At 37.6% G+C, this 21,201-nt stretch overlaps 1 protein-coding gene across 1 annotated transcript in view; it reads right to left on the bottom strand.

Moving 5' to 3' along the window:
- The window catches only part of LOC107684608 (ventricular zone expressed PH domain-containing 1), an 87,368-nt gene extending 72,891 nt beyond the window's left edge, over positions 1 to 14,477 (bottom strand). The window contains exons 1-3 of the mRNA XM_016480906.1: positions 14,147 to 14,477; positions 7,618 to 7,833; positions 4,969 to 5,143 (exon numbers count right to left, since the gene is read on the bottom strand). Of these exons, the coding sequence (XP_016336392.1) occupies positions 4,969 to 5,143; positions 7,618 to 7,833; positions 14,147 to 14,284 (529 nt within the window). The 5' untranslated portion in view covers positions 14,285 to 14,477. The remainder of the gene's footprint in view (positions 1 to 4,968; positions 5,144 to 7,617; positions 7,834 to 14,146) is intronic.
- Positions 14,478 to 21,201: the final 6,724 nt, after the last annotated feature.

Genomic DNA, 21,201 nt, shown 5'->3' with positions numbered 1-21,201 from the left:
ATAACATGCAACATAACCAAGGATCTGGATGACACTGGTCACGGGTCAGTGTAAAAGAGGAACAAATCATTAGCTTAGCAAAAGCACTCAGGCCTCAGACTGATTAGTGGATCCAGATGGTGGTAGGGAGACTGCATTCTTGAAGGGATATTTCTAATAATGAGCATTGCTGGAGGGAGTCATTCAAAAAATTTAATGTTTCAAAGATGCTCTTTTCCACCTCTACCTTTCCTGCTCCTGTAGTGAGTGTACACTCCAGGGGAGCTGTGTCTCTAACACACTCCAGACCACTACAAACACTCATCGTACCTCCGACATGAATTCAACATGAGACCCCTGTGTCTACATACTAAGGAAACATGAGAGCTCATGGTGAAACACCTACATAGCTCAGAAAAGCATTTTAAAGAGACTAAATGATTGTAAAAGTTGTTGCCTGTCCTGCTGAAAAGAGCAGCATACTGTATGTTTTGTTATGATGGTGGCATCTCAACTAGCCTTCTACACTAATCAAGTCAAAATGGTATTTTGAGTAGGGTTACTTACCACCAATAGCCAATAAGCCAATGGTCATGGTCTTCTTTTTCTTTCCTTACCATTGCAACTGTTTGATTTTCAAAAAAACATTTGTCAGAATGAGACTGGCCTGAGCATGAAATAGACCATGAAAATTGTAATCTAATTGTCGTACCAATGAAGTAGTTGTTGGCTCTACCCTTCCTTCTGCACTCGATGGTACCCCACAAAACCTAACCTGAACCCCATTACCTCACCCAACTTCCTGCTTCATGGACTGTGAAGAGGTCGCATGTGATTGGTTTTCTGTGAACCCATGGGAAGTAGGACCAGGGTGGTGTTAATGAGAGAAGGGGAAAGGAGACTGATTAGGAGGACAGACCCCAATGGGAAGCTTGAGAATGGACAAGTCTGAGCTATTAAGTTCTAATAATCCCGTTAGCTGGTCCTGTGCTGTAATGCATGAAATATGCAGAAACCAGTATGCAGTATATGCTTATACTGGAAATAAAGACCGACAACTGACTATTACTGTAAGTTAAACCAAGTATTGTAATATCACTGAGTCATGCTGAATTCCGGCAAACAATTGTAGGCCACTAAATTCCTTGAGAGCTCAATATCCTGGTGTTGTCTTTTTGTCCTGTGTTGTGTTATGTAGCTTTTGAGAAAGGGTGAATTGGGTAAGTGCTCTGTTTTCTATCTGTAGTGCACACTGGATTCATTCCAGAGGTTCTGCTAACTCGCGTATCGGCTTTCTTCTCCCACTCAGCCCTCTAGAGTGCTGTGATGGTACAACATGTAATCAAAGGAGGCCTGAGAGTATATGCATAGGGCATACAGAAACCCAAACATATCAATGCAAGCTGCTTCACTGTAGTGGTCAGCCAATTGTTGAGTGTACCTCGGGCTCCAAAAACCTGGGCAACGGTTGAGTGGACAAAGTGGAGTTGTCATGAACTGAGAGTTACGTAACCAGTTCTGGGATAAACATTATTGTCAAGCAGCAAGCCCAGTTTTAAGACAATACACTTCATTTAGATCTTGAACCCCCATCAACAGTTGAATAATACAAATTCAAGCCTAAGAGGTTCCTTCTTCAGCCGAGGCAACATTTATTAATTTTTTTTGGCAAGAAGCAGAATGCTGAATGCAGGAATAGAATGTAGAAAGTAGAATGAGGAACCTCTCCACAGGAGATTGACATGATGTCAGGTGAAGCGATTGAACCAGGAAGTCAAAGAAAAGGGCTGATGGGGTTGCTCTCAGACTATTGTGATTTTGCAGTGCCATGCTCATAACAAACATATCACGGCACATGGTAATCGTGTTTACAAAGTACCAAGTTGATATATCAAAGGTTTGCCAGTGTTTGAATGGTTCATAATGTTTTCAACATTCAGATTGCTGTTTGGTTATTTTATCCATATATCAGACATCTCTTCCCTTAAAATGGGCGCTTCATGGCCAGAATAAGAATAAGCATATCAGACTTTATGCAGATTGTCAAAAGATTATCTATCACCTTCTCCTGAGAGATAAACATGCCAGGTGGTCCACTAGAAACTTACAAGAGTCAGGTGACCTCTTTAAGAGGGCCTATTACTTGTAGCTCTCCGACAGTACAATTTTATTGATCCTACTATAAGAAATTATGAAATTGTTGCAGAATATGAAGATATCCGATTTATATCCTTATCTCTAACATGATCAAGCTACACCAACAATGCATACCATTTTCAGTGTTTCAGTATTTATTCTGTGGCTCAGTTAGAAGGCATTTACAATATTGTTGTCCTTTGGCTGACCCAAACTGTATGACAATGAGCTGAGGTCGATGTAAATTTGACCACACTATTCCCCAATGAAGCCATATTTGTTCTTTGCCTCTAATGACCCCCAGGCTGACCCTTCCTTAAAGAGTTTCAACACAACAAGTAGAACCACACCAATGAGATCTTTATCTTCTATGGGCAATCATTTGTGTGAGTGGAGTGTTTGAACAGCTGAGTTTATTTTGGCACATACACCATGTTAAATATACCATCCATTCCTCGTATGACAGACCTACGAGGAAACTCCTAAAAAATGCAAATCTTTCATTCAAAAAACACTCAACATGTACTTCAATCAATTTAGAAGAACAATGGATTTAATAAAGTTTGCTTCATTGTGGATGTCTCAAATGACCCATTTAACTGCATGGTTTTGGGGCCAGAAACCAGAACCACACACTGCGGGTCAGGAAAACCACACGTCATCTGCACTACGCCGATGCTGTGGGTGGCACACTAGTGCTGTGGAAACTAAACAGTCACTGGTCTCTGTGTGTGGATATTCTTGTACAGACACAAAGGGTCTGCTTCTCTAATCACAAAGGCAATGAGGTGCACAGTCTGGAAAGCACTGAATCATGATGAATATGATGGTTTTATACCTTCCATGACTCACCATACTATTCTATTGCGTAATCGAATACAGCACACAGTGATGGTGACTTTGCCAAGTAGGATGTGTCCCTGGATCAACATCTGTTATTGATCCTGGAACAATATTCTTGTCAAACAAACACAGCCACAAGCCTAACAATTAACTACCCCAGCTTTAAACCCAATTCTATACCTAACAATGTTTCCTGAGTAGGATCAAGTTCATCTGTCTAGAATAAATGTGAAACGAGTGTACCATGATACACAACCAATCAGTATATATTTCATGTTTATTCAGGGCGTTCTCACTCCCAACTTGTCACATATTGACATTTGGTCAGGATCCCTTGGCATCACTTTTTAACCCTCAGGCTACCCCTTTAGTGACGCATGTAATTATTGCATATGTAAAAGTGTAAATTTTATTAAAAAACTAGTTTAAAAAATTGAAAGTGTATAAATATTCATATTTTTATAGATATTGGAGCATCTAACCCCACTCCTACCCTAAACCTATCCACTTCTTAACAACATAAACACTTAACAGGCAAAATCACAGGTATGTATTGTATAAATATTTATTTACAGGTACTTATTAATACTCCAATATGTAATTTCATCATAGTCATATTGCCATGCCCATCACGTCTGTGAATGACGGGAGGCCTGTTGTATACACCTGAACAAGCTAATCAATGCCTTCGACAAAAGACAATAGAACCCATTTTAATTATGGCCCTATGATTTCTGGACGGAATTGCGGAATCCAGTCATAAAAACAGAATTTACTGTATAATGCGGAATGTCACGGAATTTGTCAAAGTTTGGGTGAATAAATCAAAAGTAGGTCATTACACTTAAATCAAATCGCAATATTGACTGGTATCTGTAAATATTAAGCTGCAAAAATACCATTTAAATATGAATCCTGCATGTCTCTTTATGAATGAATGGCACAGACGCGCGGTTTCGTTTACTACACACATACTGAAGTGCGCAGTGTTTCAGCGTCTGCTGTCTCACTAAATGAGAACATAAATACCTGAACAACAGTCAGTGTCTGCTCTATTATAAATAATTTATATTTTAAAAATACCCAAAACAGCGGAATTACAAGATGGAAATATAGACTAGAAAGATATTTAAACTTGCTCTGCCCTTACGTCCATGACATTGACTCACTGCGGAGTTGTTTTGGCAATCTTTCCAGCTCTTAACGCCGAATGTGCTCTTATGGTTTGATACATGATGGGCTAATGTAGAAGCAAATAACTTTAAATAAATAACTTTAAAAAATAACTTGAAATAACTTTTAAAAATAAACCCCTTTGTATTGCATTGCATATTGTATGTTCAGGGATGACAGATTGAGAAGCAGACATGCTATTTATGACTAGATGTAACTTTTCATACTTTGCAGTAAAAGTGGCTCTCCTATTAACTTTGTCCTATAAGTGCGGCTCTCATGAAAATAAATAGTGAAGATCACTGCTTTAAGCAATCGTCAAATGTTCCTATCTCTTGTCACAGTTGTGGCTGGTTAGGAAAATACCTCAGATTTGAATTGAAGATAAAGATTAAAGTAAGAAGATAAAGACCTTTCATCACTTGTCACTTTAACACTCCGTGTCTGGTAAGGACACAATGTGACTGGTACATCCCTGTGTTGATCCAGGATCATGTGGCACTTGGTGAAATCACCATAAATCACAGGACACTACCATCCACGATAAGGAGGTGAGGATTTTGTGTGTTACTATTGCAGGGCTGGGTGACTTCGGTCCTGGAGGGCCACTGTACTGCAGAGTTTAGCTCCAACCCTAATCAAACACACCTGAACAAGCTAATCATTGCCTTCAAGATCACTAGAAAGCTACAGGCAGGTGTGTTTGATTAGGGTTGGAGTTAAACTCTGTAGGACAGTGGCCCTCCAGGATTGAAGTTGCCCAGTCCTGGTCTATGGCATGTTAGTGACCTACCGTAATGCCTCCTACACCCCCTGGACCCCATGTTGCACCCCTACCTCCCAGCACGCTGCAGGTGATGGCCTCTGTGTGTTGGGCCAGGAGTTCAGCTTTAGCAATGGCAGCCAGTGACAAGTAGCTGGACATGTTTCTGCTCAGCTCTTGGTTCCCCTGCTGCAAGAACCGCACTGCCACAGGGACCGCTAATGCCATCACTGGAGGCCTGTTGTAATTCTGGAAAAAAAAATTAATAATAAATCAGCCCAACTTTAGACCAGCATCTCAGGTCACAGATTCTTTCAATTAACTGTAAACTGTTTACTAGTTACTACCAATACAAACTCTGAAGCCTGAATTGAGAATTTACCAGCATGTGCTAATTCTGACCAGTGTACGCCAAGATCAGTCAATAACGATTTTAATAGATTCAGAAAGTGATCACATAAGGGTTAGCTGGCTCCTTAGTTAATTTAATAAAAAATAATAAGAGATCCTATATAAGGCATGAAAGGCAGCAGTTAACATTTCAAAAGATCAAACTGAACACAGAAAGTAGGTTATGTGAAATGTTCTGCTGCCCCCTAGAGTAGAAGATGTGAACATGTCAGGTTGAAACATGGAAAATCAGATGGATATCAAAAGAAATGGAAAGTTGTTTTATCATGAAGAATTAAGTTTTACACTACTACATAGCAATTATTCAATTTGATACATGTGGCCAAAATAAAATAATTCGGTTTATGTTTCAATCTTACCAGTCTGAGAGCCATAATTACTGAATTCTTCAAAAATATTCATAAATGTAGTTACTGTACACAACATGAGCATGATTTTCAATTCTTCTTCAGCAAATGAAAAGATTTTCCTTTACTGTAAAAAGAATGGTCATTTGCATTCTTGCCTAAAGGGAAAAAGGTCCTTGAATATCAGAAGTAAAACTTTAAAAGGCATGACGTAGAGCAAACAACTTCCAAAGAACCCAAGCTAATTATATAACACCCACTTGAATATGTGACTGCTGTTCAGATCAAAGAGCCCTTCCACAAATAGTTCTGAAGAACTCAGGCATAAGACTGTTCAAACTGCAGTTCTCTAATGAATACTGATCTTCACCACTACCCAGAATGCTTCACTCTAGCTCAGTCTCCCTCTAAGCCCTGCTCTAAGATTCATGTGCGGCTTATTATATAAGTGAAAGTGTGTGTGTGTGTGTGTGTGTGTGTGTGCGTGTGTGTGTGTGTGTGTGTGTGTGTGAGAGAGAGAGAGAGAGATACAAAGAGAGAGAGAGAGCGAGAGAGAGAGGGAGGAGTCATTAAATGGAAGGATGTGATAAAGGCACTGGAGGGGGAGTGAAGCAAATATCCAAAGAAGCAGGAGAAACTGTGTCAAGCCTGTGAAAAATCTTTTTAAAACAGAAATAATTAAAAAGAGATTATGGCTAATTGCTGTTGTCAGGCGTGTCAGTTCCATTTTGAGACATGCCACTCAACTCCCTGAGACTGAGCGTAACTATTGCTTCAGAATTGACAAATATGGACCCTTTTCACAATTCTGGGGTTCTCAGAAGCAGAAGTCATCATAATTGTAGTCTCAGCCTCAGAAGTCAGAATGACTGATGCATAAGACACACAAAATGAGACAAACTTTGGGAGTTTTGAAGTCATCATCTGATGGGTTGATTTTTACAGAATGTCCAGGAGACGTGCTTGTCACATTCTGAAAAAATGTTATTGTTTCTGTTATTGCAGAGACATCGACTTTACATTTTTACACCCCTAAACATGACGCTGAACAAAACAAACCGTGACTGGTTGCTTTACATGTCTTTCAGACGGCCTCTTGGGCGGATCTTGGCCAATGAAAGCTGAGATGGAGTCCAGACCTTCTGCCATCAGTCTGAAGGTCTGGGTATTCGAGAGTATCATAAGTGGGTAAATATTTAAAGCAGTGAACGGGAGACAACAGCAAATATGATTTTTGCATTTTCAATTGCTCCAATAGCAAAAGAAGAAAAAGTTGGGTTTTGCTACAGCTATCCAAGAGATCGATTATGCCAGTCAGAAGAGAGAAAGATGACAAATTTACTCGTTCTAACTAGTTCTTTGCCATTTAAGACAAATTATAGTGTACAATTGTACATACATACATATATATATATATATATATATATATATATATATATATAAACAACATAAAAAAATATATACATTTTATATTTAAAATGTTAACAATTGTGAAAATTTCAAGAAGGAAAAAACTAAATTTGATCTATGTATGTCAATGGTTCGGATTTCAAAATATCAAACCAATCATATTAGATTTTTTCTCATACTGTGTACCATTCAACTCAGTAATTTTAACTCTGATGTATACAGTATGATGATGGAACAAAATTTTGAACTTGAAACTCTGGAAATCCAAAACTCTGGTGGCATCCAAGGAGAGATAGACACTTCATTTTTACACAAATAAAATGCACTAGTGAGTCGAAGTGTATGCATTATATGATAATAAGGCTGTGTAGTAAAGTACAGCTGTGTGAATTAGAAAATAAACCTCCTTATCAGTCATTTGTTTGGGCTGCGTGGACACTTTTTGGACCAGCTGTACCCTGACTATTAATGTGAGGAATCTGCTGTTATGTTTATAAATGTAGGGAAATCATTTAGGGTCATTTGTGTGCTTTGGCCCTTAAGTGTTGCTCCTACCTGCAAGATGCAGCTGGTGATGTCAGAGGCGATCTTGGCATGGGGTGTGTCTTCGTCTTTGCCCTGCGGCTGGAGGTTATGCTCGAGACAAGACTCCCATAGTGACACAAGAGCTGCTCCGTGCCTCTCAATCGAACCTGTTTCCCTAATGGCTGTAGTGATGCGTGTGATGCAGATCTCCACCACCGCTTGGTCATTGTCATTGGTCAAGTAGTCCTGCAACCAATCACAAATCACATAACTGAATGAAAGAGATGTGCATTTAAGACTCTGTTACATGTTGCAAATTTTCAGGTGCAGATGAAATCTGTGCCATATATTGTGTGACAGCAGAAATTCTGCAATGCTATTTATATTGAGGTATATATCCATGTTTTGATTTTATAAAACCTGACACCTAAATGAAAAATATAGTCGACTCTTGCAAACTGCTTTGATTAAAATGGGAGCAATTTAGTTTGACCACACCATGTGTAACTGTAGGCTGTTTCCAGTTACCAAGCTGATGTGCGGTCACACCTTCACAGATTTGCATATATTTATTATTTTGCAATACTCTGAATGTGGCTCATTCAAACAGATTTAAAATGTATTACTGTTTTTACCTCTTTATTATACAACATGAAGTTGTTCTGATGCAAGATTTATCATTCATTTACTATAAATCTTATGTTTTGGTTTGCATCCATAATGTTTCAATCAAAAAATAAAATAAGATCAAGTTTCTTTATTTCAAAATCCAATGAATAGGTCTTCTTACATGGTTATGTAATATATAAAACATTTATGGACTGACATCCATCCACTGACTGTTTGTTAAGCTACAGAGTATTTGCATGCAAACAGCTTTATTTAGAGTTCTGAAAGCATGAGGTATCTTTAAACTAGAATGTTATGTAGCAGATATTTTCATCTTTGTGGTGTGGCATGTTCGGAATGATAATGTTATGCCAGTGACTGTGGAAAGGAGGACACTGTAGGCCCTGGAGAGAGAAATACAAGAGAAGAGAGAATGAAAGAAGGCTACCCCTGAGATGCTGGATGAGCCCAAATCTGTTTACAAAAGCCAGCCAGAACAAAGAAGCCCAATGAGGCAAGAGGAACTGGCTTTATCATGCTCAGTGACACCAACATTCCTTCAGAAGTTCTCTCATTTAAATTTAAAAGTGTGGAAATGAGGGGTCACCTTATTCAAATTATTCAGATATGCAGTGCTGACAGCGTCAGTGATCAGCTAGAACATGCCATATGCTCTCTAACTTCACTTTAACAGCATAACATCAACAAGGCATGTGATCAGCTAAGGACAAACAGGAAGTAAAGCTTGTTACTTTCCACTGAATATGTCTATTTTTGTTAGGGATTTGGACTTTTTGGCCAGTAGTGTTTTTCCTTTTTTGTGTGTCTGTGAGTTTGTGTATCCTGGGCATGGCTATGCACTCCTCTCTGTGGCTGATTGCTGAATGTGAATCACCTGCTGCCAATCAACTCATCTGCCTCCAGTATTTAAACCCTGGGTCTTCAGTCATTCTCTGCCAGATCATTCAGTCTGCTTATGTGGTACTGTGCTAAGGCCTCCCAGTGTCTTTACGCTAGTTCTGTGTTTTGTTGGAGTTCTAATTCGGGTTCTCCTGTGCTTTAGACCTCACTCCACCTGCATTCTGCCTGCTACGCCCGATCAACAAACTACTCACTCAACTCTACCAATGTATCTCTGGCCTGTTTAGTTTCCAGCTCACCTCAACCAACAACCTTCAACAGCAAGTGAGAGATGGATTGTGTTGCTTTTTTTTTTTTTTTTGGCAATAAATTAATTTGACTTGCATCAGTTTTAGAATGTGTTCTGCTCTTGGGTCCAAAGCTGTGTTTGGTTACAACAATAATATTATTGTTATTAGATTTATTAAATAGATTTATAATTGATTCTCATTACAAATCTACCGCATGTTGCATTTTCAAATGCACATTATAAGGGCTTGAGATTGCAATAAAATGTATGTCGATACTGATAACGCATAAGCTCTGGTCATTTTTAATCAATATGGATTATTCTAACAGACTATCACACAACAGAAGTAAATGCAACAACAGCCAGTCAGTGCATGTTCATTATAAGTCTGCATGTCTCTGTGTGAATAAGTGGTGAGGTTTCGTCTATGACAGTCACACGTAACGCTCATGGAGTTTTCAGCATCCCAATATATGAGGACAGTCCATATGAACTCCGTCTCCACAGCTGTTCTGAGATTTCACAAGCTTTTCACCATATAATAAAAAAAAAACTCCCATCAACTAAACACAGAAACTCGATCTTTGCCAAAATAAAAATTTGGTTTAACTTGAAGAAATTATGACAGAAATATATTTCTATTGTATACTAAAATGTACTTTATTATTATTATATTATTTTAAGGAATATCATACAACCAAGATATTTCTTCATCCATGTTTTAATTTATACAGTTCTTTTGTGCAGTACCTTATTTGGCAAAAATAAAAATGCAATGTTTTGTTGTAAATTAATGGTTATATTTTAATTTGATTACATTTTAAAGGAGTTAATAGTTTAAGTTTTATTAAACTATGTCATTAGACACCGTTTTGATGATGAATTTGTATTAAATCATAAAACACAGAATCCAGAAAAATAAAATGGAAAACACAATGTAGGGAAAAGTAAATGGATTTCATGGAGCCTTAAATGAAAGGTCCAGCCCTATTTATAAGGGACCCAAACTCAGTGTTTGCAAAGATCTGCTGGCTTGTAAAAGAACACAGTGCCACACTTTACTGAGAAATATGTGCATCAGAAAATATAATTAAATGCAGCCTTTGGGATTCGATAAGTGCATTAAGCCATATTACATTCTCACAACCATGTAAGTTACCGGCCAACCATTTCATATACTTGCCAGCGCCGATGTACACTGACGCTTAGCGAGTGTTCATTTTGGATTATTTAAATAAACTGTAATGTACAATGTGTACATGGTAGTATTTGCTGCATTGAATTTAATTTATGCTGATAAGCATAACAGTGCCCTGATGGAATCATGATTGAATTACAGTATGTTTTTTTGTATTAACATGAATGTTGAGGGGAATGTGCTTTCATTGTCATAATACCACAATACAAAAACAAATTCATTTATTTTTATTTAACTTCTCAATTACTTTAGTTTCTTGAATTAACTTTTTCAGTTATTTCAAGTAGAGCAGCACGATTCTGGATACATTTAGAATTAAAATTTTTCGTTTAAAATAGAGAGTACAATTCCGAATAGACAACTAAACCAAATTACATGTAATTTACTAGAGGTTCAGACAAAATGCTAATTGCTGCTAGGGAAAAGTAAATGGATTTCATGGAGCCTTAAATGAAAGGTCCAGCCCTATTTATAAGGGACCCAAACTCAGTGTTTGCAAAGATCTGCTGGCTTGTAAAAGAACACAGTGCCACACTTTACTGAGAAATATGTGCATCAGAAAATATAATTAAATGCAGCCTTTGGGATTCGATAAGTGCATTAAGCCATATTACATTCTCACAACCATGTAAGTTACCGGCCAACCATTTCATATACTTGCCAGCGCCGATGTACACTGATGCTTAGCGAGTGTTCATTTTGGATTATTTAAATAAACTGTAATGTACAATGTGTACATGGTAGTATTTGCTGCATTGAATTTAATTTATGCTGATAAGCATAACAGTGCCCTGATGGAATCATGATTGAATTACAGTATGTTTTTTTGTATTAACATGAATGTTGAGGGGAATGTGCTTTCATTGTCATAATACCACAATACAAAAACAAATTCATTTATTTTTATTTAACTTCTCAATTACTTTAGTTTCTTGAATTAACTTTTTCAGTTATTTCAAGTAGAGCAGCACGATTCTGGATACATTTAGAATTAAAATTTTTCGTTTAAAATAGAGAGTACAATTCCGAATAGACAACTAAACCAAATTACATGTAATTTACTAGAGGTTCAGACAAAATGCTAATTGCTGCAGTCTATTTAAAAAATATTTAATTAATCTGAATGAATGTTACATTTCTTACTGTTTCGGTGTGATTATGCTTGTCAAAGGTGTAATAGAAATAGCCAAATCATGGTCATTTAGGAATAAGATTGTGTGGGCATTTGAATCAAGATTGCAATCGTTTAATGATTAAATGTGCAACTCTACCATGTCACCAAAAATGGTTTCCTGTAAAAATGATATCTGGACCATAAAACCCAGAGGAATCATGTGATGAAACAGACAGAGGGTCTGATCTACTCCTTTTGCTTTGGGTCTTCTTTTTTCTTATTCCTCTGAGTCTTGACACACCCTGTCTGCTCTGGCCAGCAGGTGCACTGGATGCTCTAGCTCTGGCCTCTCTGTTGTCTTGATGAGAAGGTCCAGGCTGGTCATCATGTCTGGATATCTCTCTAAGGGATTGTGGAGGTGACCGAAAGGTGAGGCAATCATGTGAAGAATCAAACTGGTGGTCTGATCTTCTCCTTTTGCGTTGGGTGTCTGGGCAGTCAGAAACCTTCCTTTTTCTTTTCCCTCCCTGCCTCGACTCATTCTTGCTAAAATTGTCAGCAGGTGCTTTGGCCTCTCTGTTGTTAAAGTGAGAAGGTCCAACCTGGTCATCATGGCTTGATGTTTCTCCAAGTAATGCCGGAGGATAAAACTCAGTGAAGGAGTGACTTGAAGAATCTGAATCAGACTGGTGGTCTGATCTGCTCCTTTTCCCTTCGCTGCTTTCTGACCTACCAGAAGTCTTCCTTTTCCATTTACCACCTTGACTCCTGTTGTTTCGGTGAGAAAGTCCAGGCTGGTCATCATCAGTGGATGTCTCTCCAAGTGCTTCCCCGGAGATGAGGGAATCACATGAAGAGTCAGACTGATGGTCTGATCTGCTCCTTTGCCATTCTCTGCTTTCTGACCTTCCAGAAGTCTTCCTTTTTCGTTTACCACCCTGCCTCAACTCATCCTGGCTGCTCTGGTCAGTAAGTTCTCTTGATCCTCCAGCTTTGGCCTCTCTGTTGTCTCGGTGAGAAAGTGCAAGCTGGTCATCATCAGTGGATGTCCCTCCAAGTGATTCCCCAGAGATGTGGGAATCATGAGAAGAATGAGTCTGGTGGTCTGATGTCCTCCTTTGCCATTCTCTGCTTTCTGACCTTCCAGAAGTCTTCCTTTTTCTTTTACCGCCCTGTCTAATCTCAACCTGACTGCCTGAGTTTTGGTCTGCAGGTGACCTGGATCCTCCAGGACTGGCCTCATGGTTGACCTGGTGAGAAGGTCCAGGCTGTTCGTCATCCATAGGTATCTCCCCACGTGCTGCTGGTGGGTTATTAGTATACAAAGGATAAAACCCAAGGGTCGAGGATTCACCCGCAGCATGCACAGTGACGGCCCAGACATCTGTTTGCCAGGTCAGCATGGAGACCAAAGGATTGTATTCAGTGTCAGGTATCCATAGATACAGTAAGAGTTCCCTGAGAGCTCTTCGGGTACGCAGCAAACCAAGACCTGGGTTAGATGCGGTCATGTAACGTGGTAAGCGTACTTCTAGATGCATCAACAGGCCATGCTCGTCTTCAAACTCTACTATAAACACAATTCCTGGAAAATCATCCCTATTAATATCATTCTCCTCATCGTGACCGACAGGGGGTCCAAACAGTAGGATGTGTAGCTGATGGAAGATATTATGAATGTCACCTTGATCCATGTGAATTACACACTAAACAGTTACTGTGAAATGTGAACTAGCATTTTAACTGCAGGTGTCTGAATACTATATCCAATCTTATTCATGCTGTTATGAGCCTCTTGAGGTCCATCTGCTCAATTTATCGCTTGTACTTGGAATTCTTGCTATTGTGATGACATAGATTGTTGAAATTCTGAGAATTCTATAATCTCTGTTTAAAAAACAACAGGATCTGTACAGCTATATTCTTCCACAATTCTGAATAGACATGCCAAATAACATAAAATTTACTAAAGAGATCTATAGATAGAGGTTCTATCGTCTAAAAGAATGGCTTTTTTTTATCCTTGGTCCAGTTTGGTTTATGTTTCATGTTTTTAGTTTTTTTGTCTATACATAATGTATCCTGCAGTCTAAGGTGAAAACAATGAGTATATTAACAATGATTCAGTACAAATATAATGTAACTGGCATGACAGGAACCTGTAACAGAGTAATGCAAACTTTGGCAAAAAAGAAAATGATCACATGAATTATGATTAAAATACTAAATAGACAAAAATAAACATTTGGTATGAAAAAAACAACAACATTGTAGTAAATTTCTTGGTGGACTTTAAAATGATCACATGAATTATGATTAAAATACTAAATAGACAAAAAGAAACATTTGGTATGAAAAAAACAACAACATTGTAGTAAATTTCTTGGTGGACTTTGGGGAAAAATTATTTTTTTTAAAAATGGACCCCTTTAAAATCATTTAAGAATGTTGTGCCATGAATTTACTATTTTGGGAGCGGAGTACTCACTGGTGAACAGGATATGACTTTGATTTCCTCCAGGGCTTGGGACAGACAGTCTTCAATCTCGCTGTCATCCAGAGAGAAGAGGTCTCCTGCACGGGACAGGTCTCTCTGTCCCAGCACTAGACGGAACAGTTGGTGCATTCTGGGACAGGCTCAAACTTGAGCAGGCTGCCCCTGCCCTGTGTTACCACGATGAGTTGACATGCTCCTGAAATGCACCCAGTACACATGCATCAGACTAACACCTACAAACTGGAACAAAGTAGAGAAGAAGACAACTATGAGGAAGATGAATTAAGGGAAAAAAGGAGACAAGAAGGAAAAGAGGGAGTGAGAGACACCACAAGAAGAAAAAGACATCATTGCATTTAAAGTTCATTGATCTTTGTACATTTTTTATTAAGGACAGTAGGGTTATACTTAGACTTACGAAACTAAAATGATATTATTTGAAGTGTCTCTATTATGCCATTTTTAAGGTTTCTTATATTGTTTTGGGAGTCTCCTACAATAGGTTTACATGCATGCAATGTCAAAAAACGCTTTTCGCTTTCGTTTGAAGAAGTTCTAAGATTCAGTCTCTCTAAGGCCCCGTCCACACGGAGACGCGTTCCGATTAATAAATGTATTGTTCCATGTTCGTTTGTATACAGCGCTCAAGGTTTATGTGCATAGTCCAAGTCTTCTTCTCCGTCTCTGTGGCAGAATTAAAGCGCCACATACTGGTCTGGCATGTATACTACATAGTTTTGTGTGGAAACAGATATTTCTTGAGACGAGGGGAAAAAAAGATCGGATAGGGAAAGCTCTGGCTTCGTGTAGACGTAGCCTAAACCCCTCCTTTCAGTGAGCCAACTCTGCTCTGATTGGTCAGATGGCCCAGTCTGTTGTGATTGGTCTACCGTGTACAGAGCGTGTCGGAAACGATATGCCCATTGTCATAGTTCTGTATTTTGAACATTAGATAGAAAATATAAACATCTATTATTTATCATACTTACAGGTTGTGATTCAGTGGAGTCAGCTGATCCAAATAAACTGGGTACTGAGCCATCTTTCAAGAGCAAGCGCTTTGTGAGTCCTGCATTGAACTCCCCGAGATTAGAGAAGCAGTTGTCAGTAAAATGATGGGAACACACAAAAAAAAAGATTGGTGTTGTACTGCTGTGGTACAGTGGAAAAAAATAATTATGACCACTGATTCTTTGCAGCCTCATCTTTTGGAAGTGAAAATAAAATGAGTGTCTTCTCAACATGATGTTAACCACAAAAACAAGCTACAGTGTTTGAGGTCGAGTCAAGTTGTTTGCAGCACATGGCCAACGTAGAACATAGGTGGGCTTTATGCAAATGTGTTACCCTGTGATGTGTAGCCATCACGGAAGTGGGATTCATATTACTGATGACTTGTTTAGGCTGTTCAGAGTCGATTCTTTCTTTTGGGAGACAATAACTTTATTTATCGCACTTAAGCACTTGGCAGATCATTTACATTCACATACAGCTACATTACACAATGCATGGAAGGCAATATTCGAAATGGCATAATAGGGGCACTTTAAAACTATAACATTTAAATAAATAAATAAAAAATTGTTCACCAAAAAATTTAAATTCTAAATTATTAGTATGATTTTTTTTTTGTCTGCAAATATTTGATTATATGATATTTGTATCAAGATATTTTATCAAATAAAAAAAATTAAAAAATTAAAAACACTTTTGTTACTTGAAATAAAATAAAATAAAATTGAACTGAAATAAAATAAAATATAATTAAAAAAATACTAAAACTTTACTCAATTAAAACGGAATCCAGAAAAATTAAAACGGGGAAAGAAAGGGAATCCAAAAAAATGTATAAAGAAAAAAAAAATGAATTTGGGGAAAAAAAATTATAATATTAATACAGATTTCATAGGGCCCTGGATTGGACAATTGGCATTCCAAGAGTACTAATATTTAGTCCAACAACGCTAGCACTTTTCACTGTTTGCATTACTCCTCTTGTTTGCCATCTTCTTTAGTTTGGCAATTATATACAAAACTAAGTTTTCTGTCTGAAAAGCAAAATATTTTCAATATCAACCTCCTTTTTTTGTTCCTTGAACTTCAGTGCAAAACAAACATCACACAAGCATGAGTGCTGCTACTATATAACAGCACACCTGTGATTCAGCCACAGGCATGAGGCTGCAGGTAACCACAGCTGTCCTGATATTCAGAACAACATCACGACTGTGAGTGATATGATGCTTGAGTGTGTCTACTCCCTGCCAGAGGCAACGAATGAACACTTCTCTCTTTCGAATACTTATCTCTTTTTAAAGGCTACCTTAAATTTTCTCCTTTTGTTTTCATACAGCATAACACTTTGAAACGAGGTAAATAAGTAAATAAGGTGAATAAATAAAATTTAGTATTTTCATTTTCACTATTCCTTTAAAATATTCTGTATGCATAAAAAAAATTATTTATGACTCTAAAGAGAGCCTGGATGGGATTTTGGGCTGTCAAGCTTCCTGTTAGAAAAATGTTCTCAGAAAACAATTCTGCCAGTGTTTTCCTCGGAGTGAAGCTAAACCTCTGTTAATCTGTAATGTGTTAAACCCGTACCTGCTGGACTCCATCACTCATTAAAGAGTGTAAAATGTCACACGTTCAGTCCCAAACTCTTGAACATGCAAACATGGATGTGTTCAGTCATGTCTCAGGAAGGGCTATTGTATCTATTTTACTCAGCTTGTATCATGCAGATTGATAGTTCATTAGTTTATCTTGGTTATATTGCAAGGTTATAAAAACCATGCAGCTTTCCTTAACGGTTTAATTTTTTTTTTCTGGGTTTCTTATGTACAGAACTGAAGAGGAAGTGTAATGGACGTTCGTCATTGGAGACAGGGTGGGATATGAGCACATAATATGATTGACATATGAGCAGCGAAGAGAAAACACAGGCAGACAGTGCTGGACGCAGCTAATGCTCATCAATAAATCAGTGGGAAATTAATAGAAATTATGATTTTGTCGGAGCCATGCGTTTTAAAACGAAAATGCAGTAGTGTAAACACACCCTAAAAGATGTGGAAACTGAAAACTATTTTAACTTTGTTAAACCATTTTGCACTGATTTATTGTGTTGATTACATTTTGTTCCTTTGTGCAGTGGCTCAGGAGATGAGTTTTTGAGTCTGAGAAACGTCAACAAGCTGAAAAAAACAAACGTTTGTTGTTTTTTTTGAGGTAACGTGTAATGTAATCTTGTTAAAACAAATTTCATAAAAATTGGTACCGAAAAAAGTAGCGTTCAGGAACCGGTATTGAAGACAAGGTATTGGTATCGGTATCGGTATCGATATTGAACATTTTTGAATGACACTCAGCCCAAGGCAAGACTCAGCAATGAACAACAATCTGGCAATAAAAAAAATTAAACTTTAGAAAGAAAGATGCCTGTCTTGGGCCTCTTGTTTGTTCTTTCATCAGTCAGTGATCCAAACGGATCATAGGTTCTGCCAATCAGAAGGCATTATGAGGCAGGCACCCAATGGTAAGTCAGAGTCGCTGAGGAGGTGACAACACACAGATGCACTTCACACCCGTCCTTGCATTCCAGAGCTGAGCATCGCTAGGATACCACAGCAAGAACGCTCAGGGACCCTGCGGAGGTCTGACCAAACCACTAATACTCAAATATAATCCCAATGACTTTATCTGAGCAAGCACAACAGGCTCCCAGTCTGTCAGCTTCTATTTAAAACTGAGAAAATGCATTGTCCAACTGCTTATGCAGCAATTACACTTGTCTCGCTCCACAAAAATGCTTTTAACCCACTTGTTCATGTTTCATTTGTAAGCTGAGCTTTATGATGGTATAAATGTGACAGTAAAAATGTGACAACTGACAGATATTTAGTGCCCCATGAAATTTGTATTCTTTTTTGAATTTTCTGAATTCTGTTTCGATGGGTATATTTTGGTAATCAAAAAGCATCTCTAATTAACTGAAATAATTAATCTTTCACAATTTAACAACTATTAATTAAAGGTCTAACAAAAATTACATTTTAGGGCCCTATGAAATGTTTTATTTTTTCCCAAATTCAGTTTTTCTGTTTTAATTTTTCTGGATTCCGTTTTAATGGTTGAATTAAATTTTAATAAGCAAAAAAAGCATGCCTAATCAATTGAATTCCTACAATGTATTTACAATAATAGGGGCCTTTTTTTCTCAGAAAATCTGTGTTTTATTTTTTCTTGATTAAAGTTTAAATATTGACAGCCAATCAGAATTCACCCAACCTTTAAGAGCTTGTGCATTTAAAGCAGCAGATGACACAACTGCAGCATGTTTATAATAAACATAATGTTACTGTGCTTTGGTGGGGATGGGCCTTTAATCTTTGATTGGGTTTCATAAGTCTGTAATGAATGGTCAAATTGCCGTAAGAGCAAAAACTATAAAAAGCAAAAACTAGTCTAAATGCACAAACACATGATGATACCCTGGTTTGTAACCGGATAGCTCTGTTTGTGTTGGACAGAAAGCAGGTCACTGGGTCTGGTCTCTTAAACAATCACCCAGTCACAACCCAGTTACAATTAATCTCCAGGTTACGGCTCGGCAATCTCTGGAATGCAGTCTTTAAAAACATGCTGGCATACACATGCTTCAATGCACACATGCATGCACTATGATACAATGCCAACACATGCAAATTGCTAGAAGGAAAAGCAAAGCACTTCTACACATGGCTGTTCAGACTGATGCACGACAAATATTTAAAAGTTGACTTGTGTACTTTTTTAACCTTGTAAAGACTGACATATAAATTAATAGTCCGATTTTTTTTTTTTTTTATGGAACAATTTATTGAACCTTTAGACCAATATATATATATATATATATATATAAAGTAGCATATTTTGAGTATCATATTTGATACATTGGACTTTACAACTCTTTTGGTATAATAGCCCATGAATAAATGAGGTCTCTATAAAAATCATTAAAGATTTTACAGAAAAACATTCAGAATCTGTAATGAAATTAATAGCAGTATGTAAATACTGATACAAAAAAAGATATAAGAAATTATATTCATTTATTAAGATATTTAGCTAAGTTTAATGGTGCAAAGAAAAATATTTAATAATGCGTCATAACGTTGCGTTCATTTATGTCGCAACTAGGCTAAGTTGTAACTGTCACACAGCTGGTGCAACTGGCCCCTGGAAACAATCCAGAACACCCTAACTACCACATAGCAACTACCAAGCAAGTTAGCATCCACTCAGCATAGCCCAGAGGAAAATCACCTATACTTCGGGAGAATGTAGAAAGGCAGAGCATGTCATGTTAATGACCATTGATTGCTTGGGAGTTTGACCTTTATAAAGATCACTAACTAAATGTAACCAGTCGGGGAGAGAGACTGCCTAACATTGAGTCTTTTGTATTCTTGTCCCCCTCCTCTACTGCAGTAATGGGCACCTGTTGATCACAGTCCCCTTATGGAGACACTCAGGCTGCCGAGAGCAGATAGAAGAACATCCTTATGATCATCCCATTATACCAATTCACCCGGTCTCTCTCCATCCCGCCCCACACACCACAGAGTCTGATCACAACACACGGTTTGTGTATGCCGTCCCAGACAGGGTGGGAGTGGGTTTTCCTCCAGGCTCCCGGTCAAAGAGAGGCTTTGTGTGGCAGGGCTGAGGGTGGGAGCAAAGTGCCCATTCATACATTCCTTCACCATCGCAATCAAACCAATGCAGCCCACCAGATAATTGTCCTTGAAATTATACCCCTCAAGGTCAGATATTTGGAGCATAGCCGAGACCTGTAGACCATCCTGCAACTGGTTTCGTTGTTTTTGTTGATTTAGATTTGTTTTGGAGAAAAGAGGATGAGGATTAAAGTAAAATATAAGCTAGTAATGTAAGATACAATTAATAACTTTTTAGTTTTATTTTTCCCAAGTTTGGCATTTTCCGTTTGTATTCTTCACATTTTGAATGGTTTAATTCAAAAAAAATTTTACAATCAAAAACGGTGTCTAATCAGTTGAATTTGGAAAACTTTAACAATTTAAAAACTTACCAGAATTTTAACATTAATAGGGCCCTGAAATGTGTTTTTGAAATTGAAATGTGTTTTATTTTTTCATAAATTCTCTGTTCTGTTTTCATTTTTGTGGATCCTGTGATTTATGATTTAACAGAAATTCTTTATCAAGACTGGTGGTAATCAAATAAATGCATAAAACTTTAACAATTTAATTCATCTTTTAAAAAGTCATCAAATTAAATATAAACAATTCCTTTCGTTTTTTTGGCAAAGAAAGCGCTGCACAACAGAAGTTTATTCTTAAAATCAAAACACTGATGAGGTTAATAACTGCATTATTATTTTTTATTATTACCTTGAGATGTGCATTCGACTGTATAATAGTAATACATTTCTGTCATAATTTATTCAAGTTAAACCAAACTTTTATTTTGATGAGTGGTTGTGAAGACCTTTTGAGTTTCTGTGTGTATGATTGTCACGATCCCAGTCTTGTGTTTCCCTGTCTTGTGTTGAAGAACTTTTAAGTTGGAATGTTTTCCTTTCTTACTGTTTCGGTGCTCATCTACTGTTTGCCTTTTTCCCCTGCTCCCTTGTTTGTTGCCTTAGTTACCCCTATTTGTCGTCATAGTAATTCATTGGCTTCCCCCTCCTTGTTAACTAGTTTCCCTGTGTATTTATACCCGTCTTTGCTTGGTTCTTGGTCAGTCGTTGTGTCTGGATGTGTCTTTGCGCTTGTTTCTTATGCTCATGTTTTTTTTACCCGGTTCTGGTCTGAGTTACCCATGTTTGTTTTTCTATTTTCTGTTAATAAATGTGGATCCGCCTCATCTCACATTTCCCTGCCCTAGCATCACAATGATATGACGATTGTTTTTATTAAATGAAATAGGGAAATTCTGGTGTAGTGAAATCTCAGAGCAGCTCTGGAGATGCTTTAAAAAAAATAAAAAAATAAATAAATAAATAAATAAATATATATATA

This window comes from Sinocyclocheilus anshuiensis, unplaced genomic scaffold (genome assembly GCF_001515605.1).
Source record: "Sinocyclocheilus anshuiensis isolate Anshui unplaced genomic scaffold, SAMN03320099.WGS_v1.1 scaffold41, whole genome shotgun sequence".
NCBI lineage: Eukaryota > Metazoa > Chordata > Actinopteri > Cypriniformes > Cyprinidae > Sinocyclocheilus > Sinocyclocheilus anshuiensis.
Note: the sequence above shows the minus strand (reverse complement) of the source record. Positions and strands in the feature narration are given on the sequence as shown.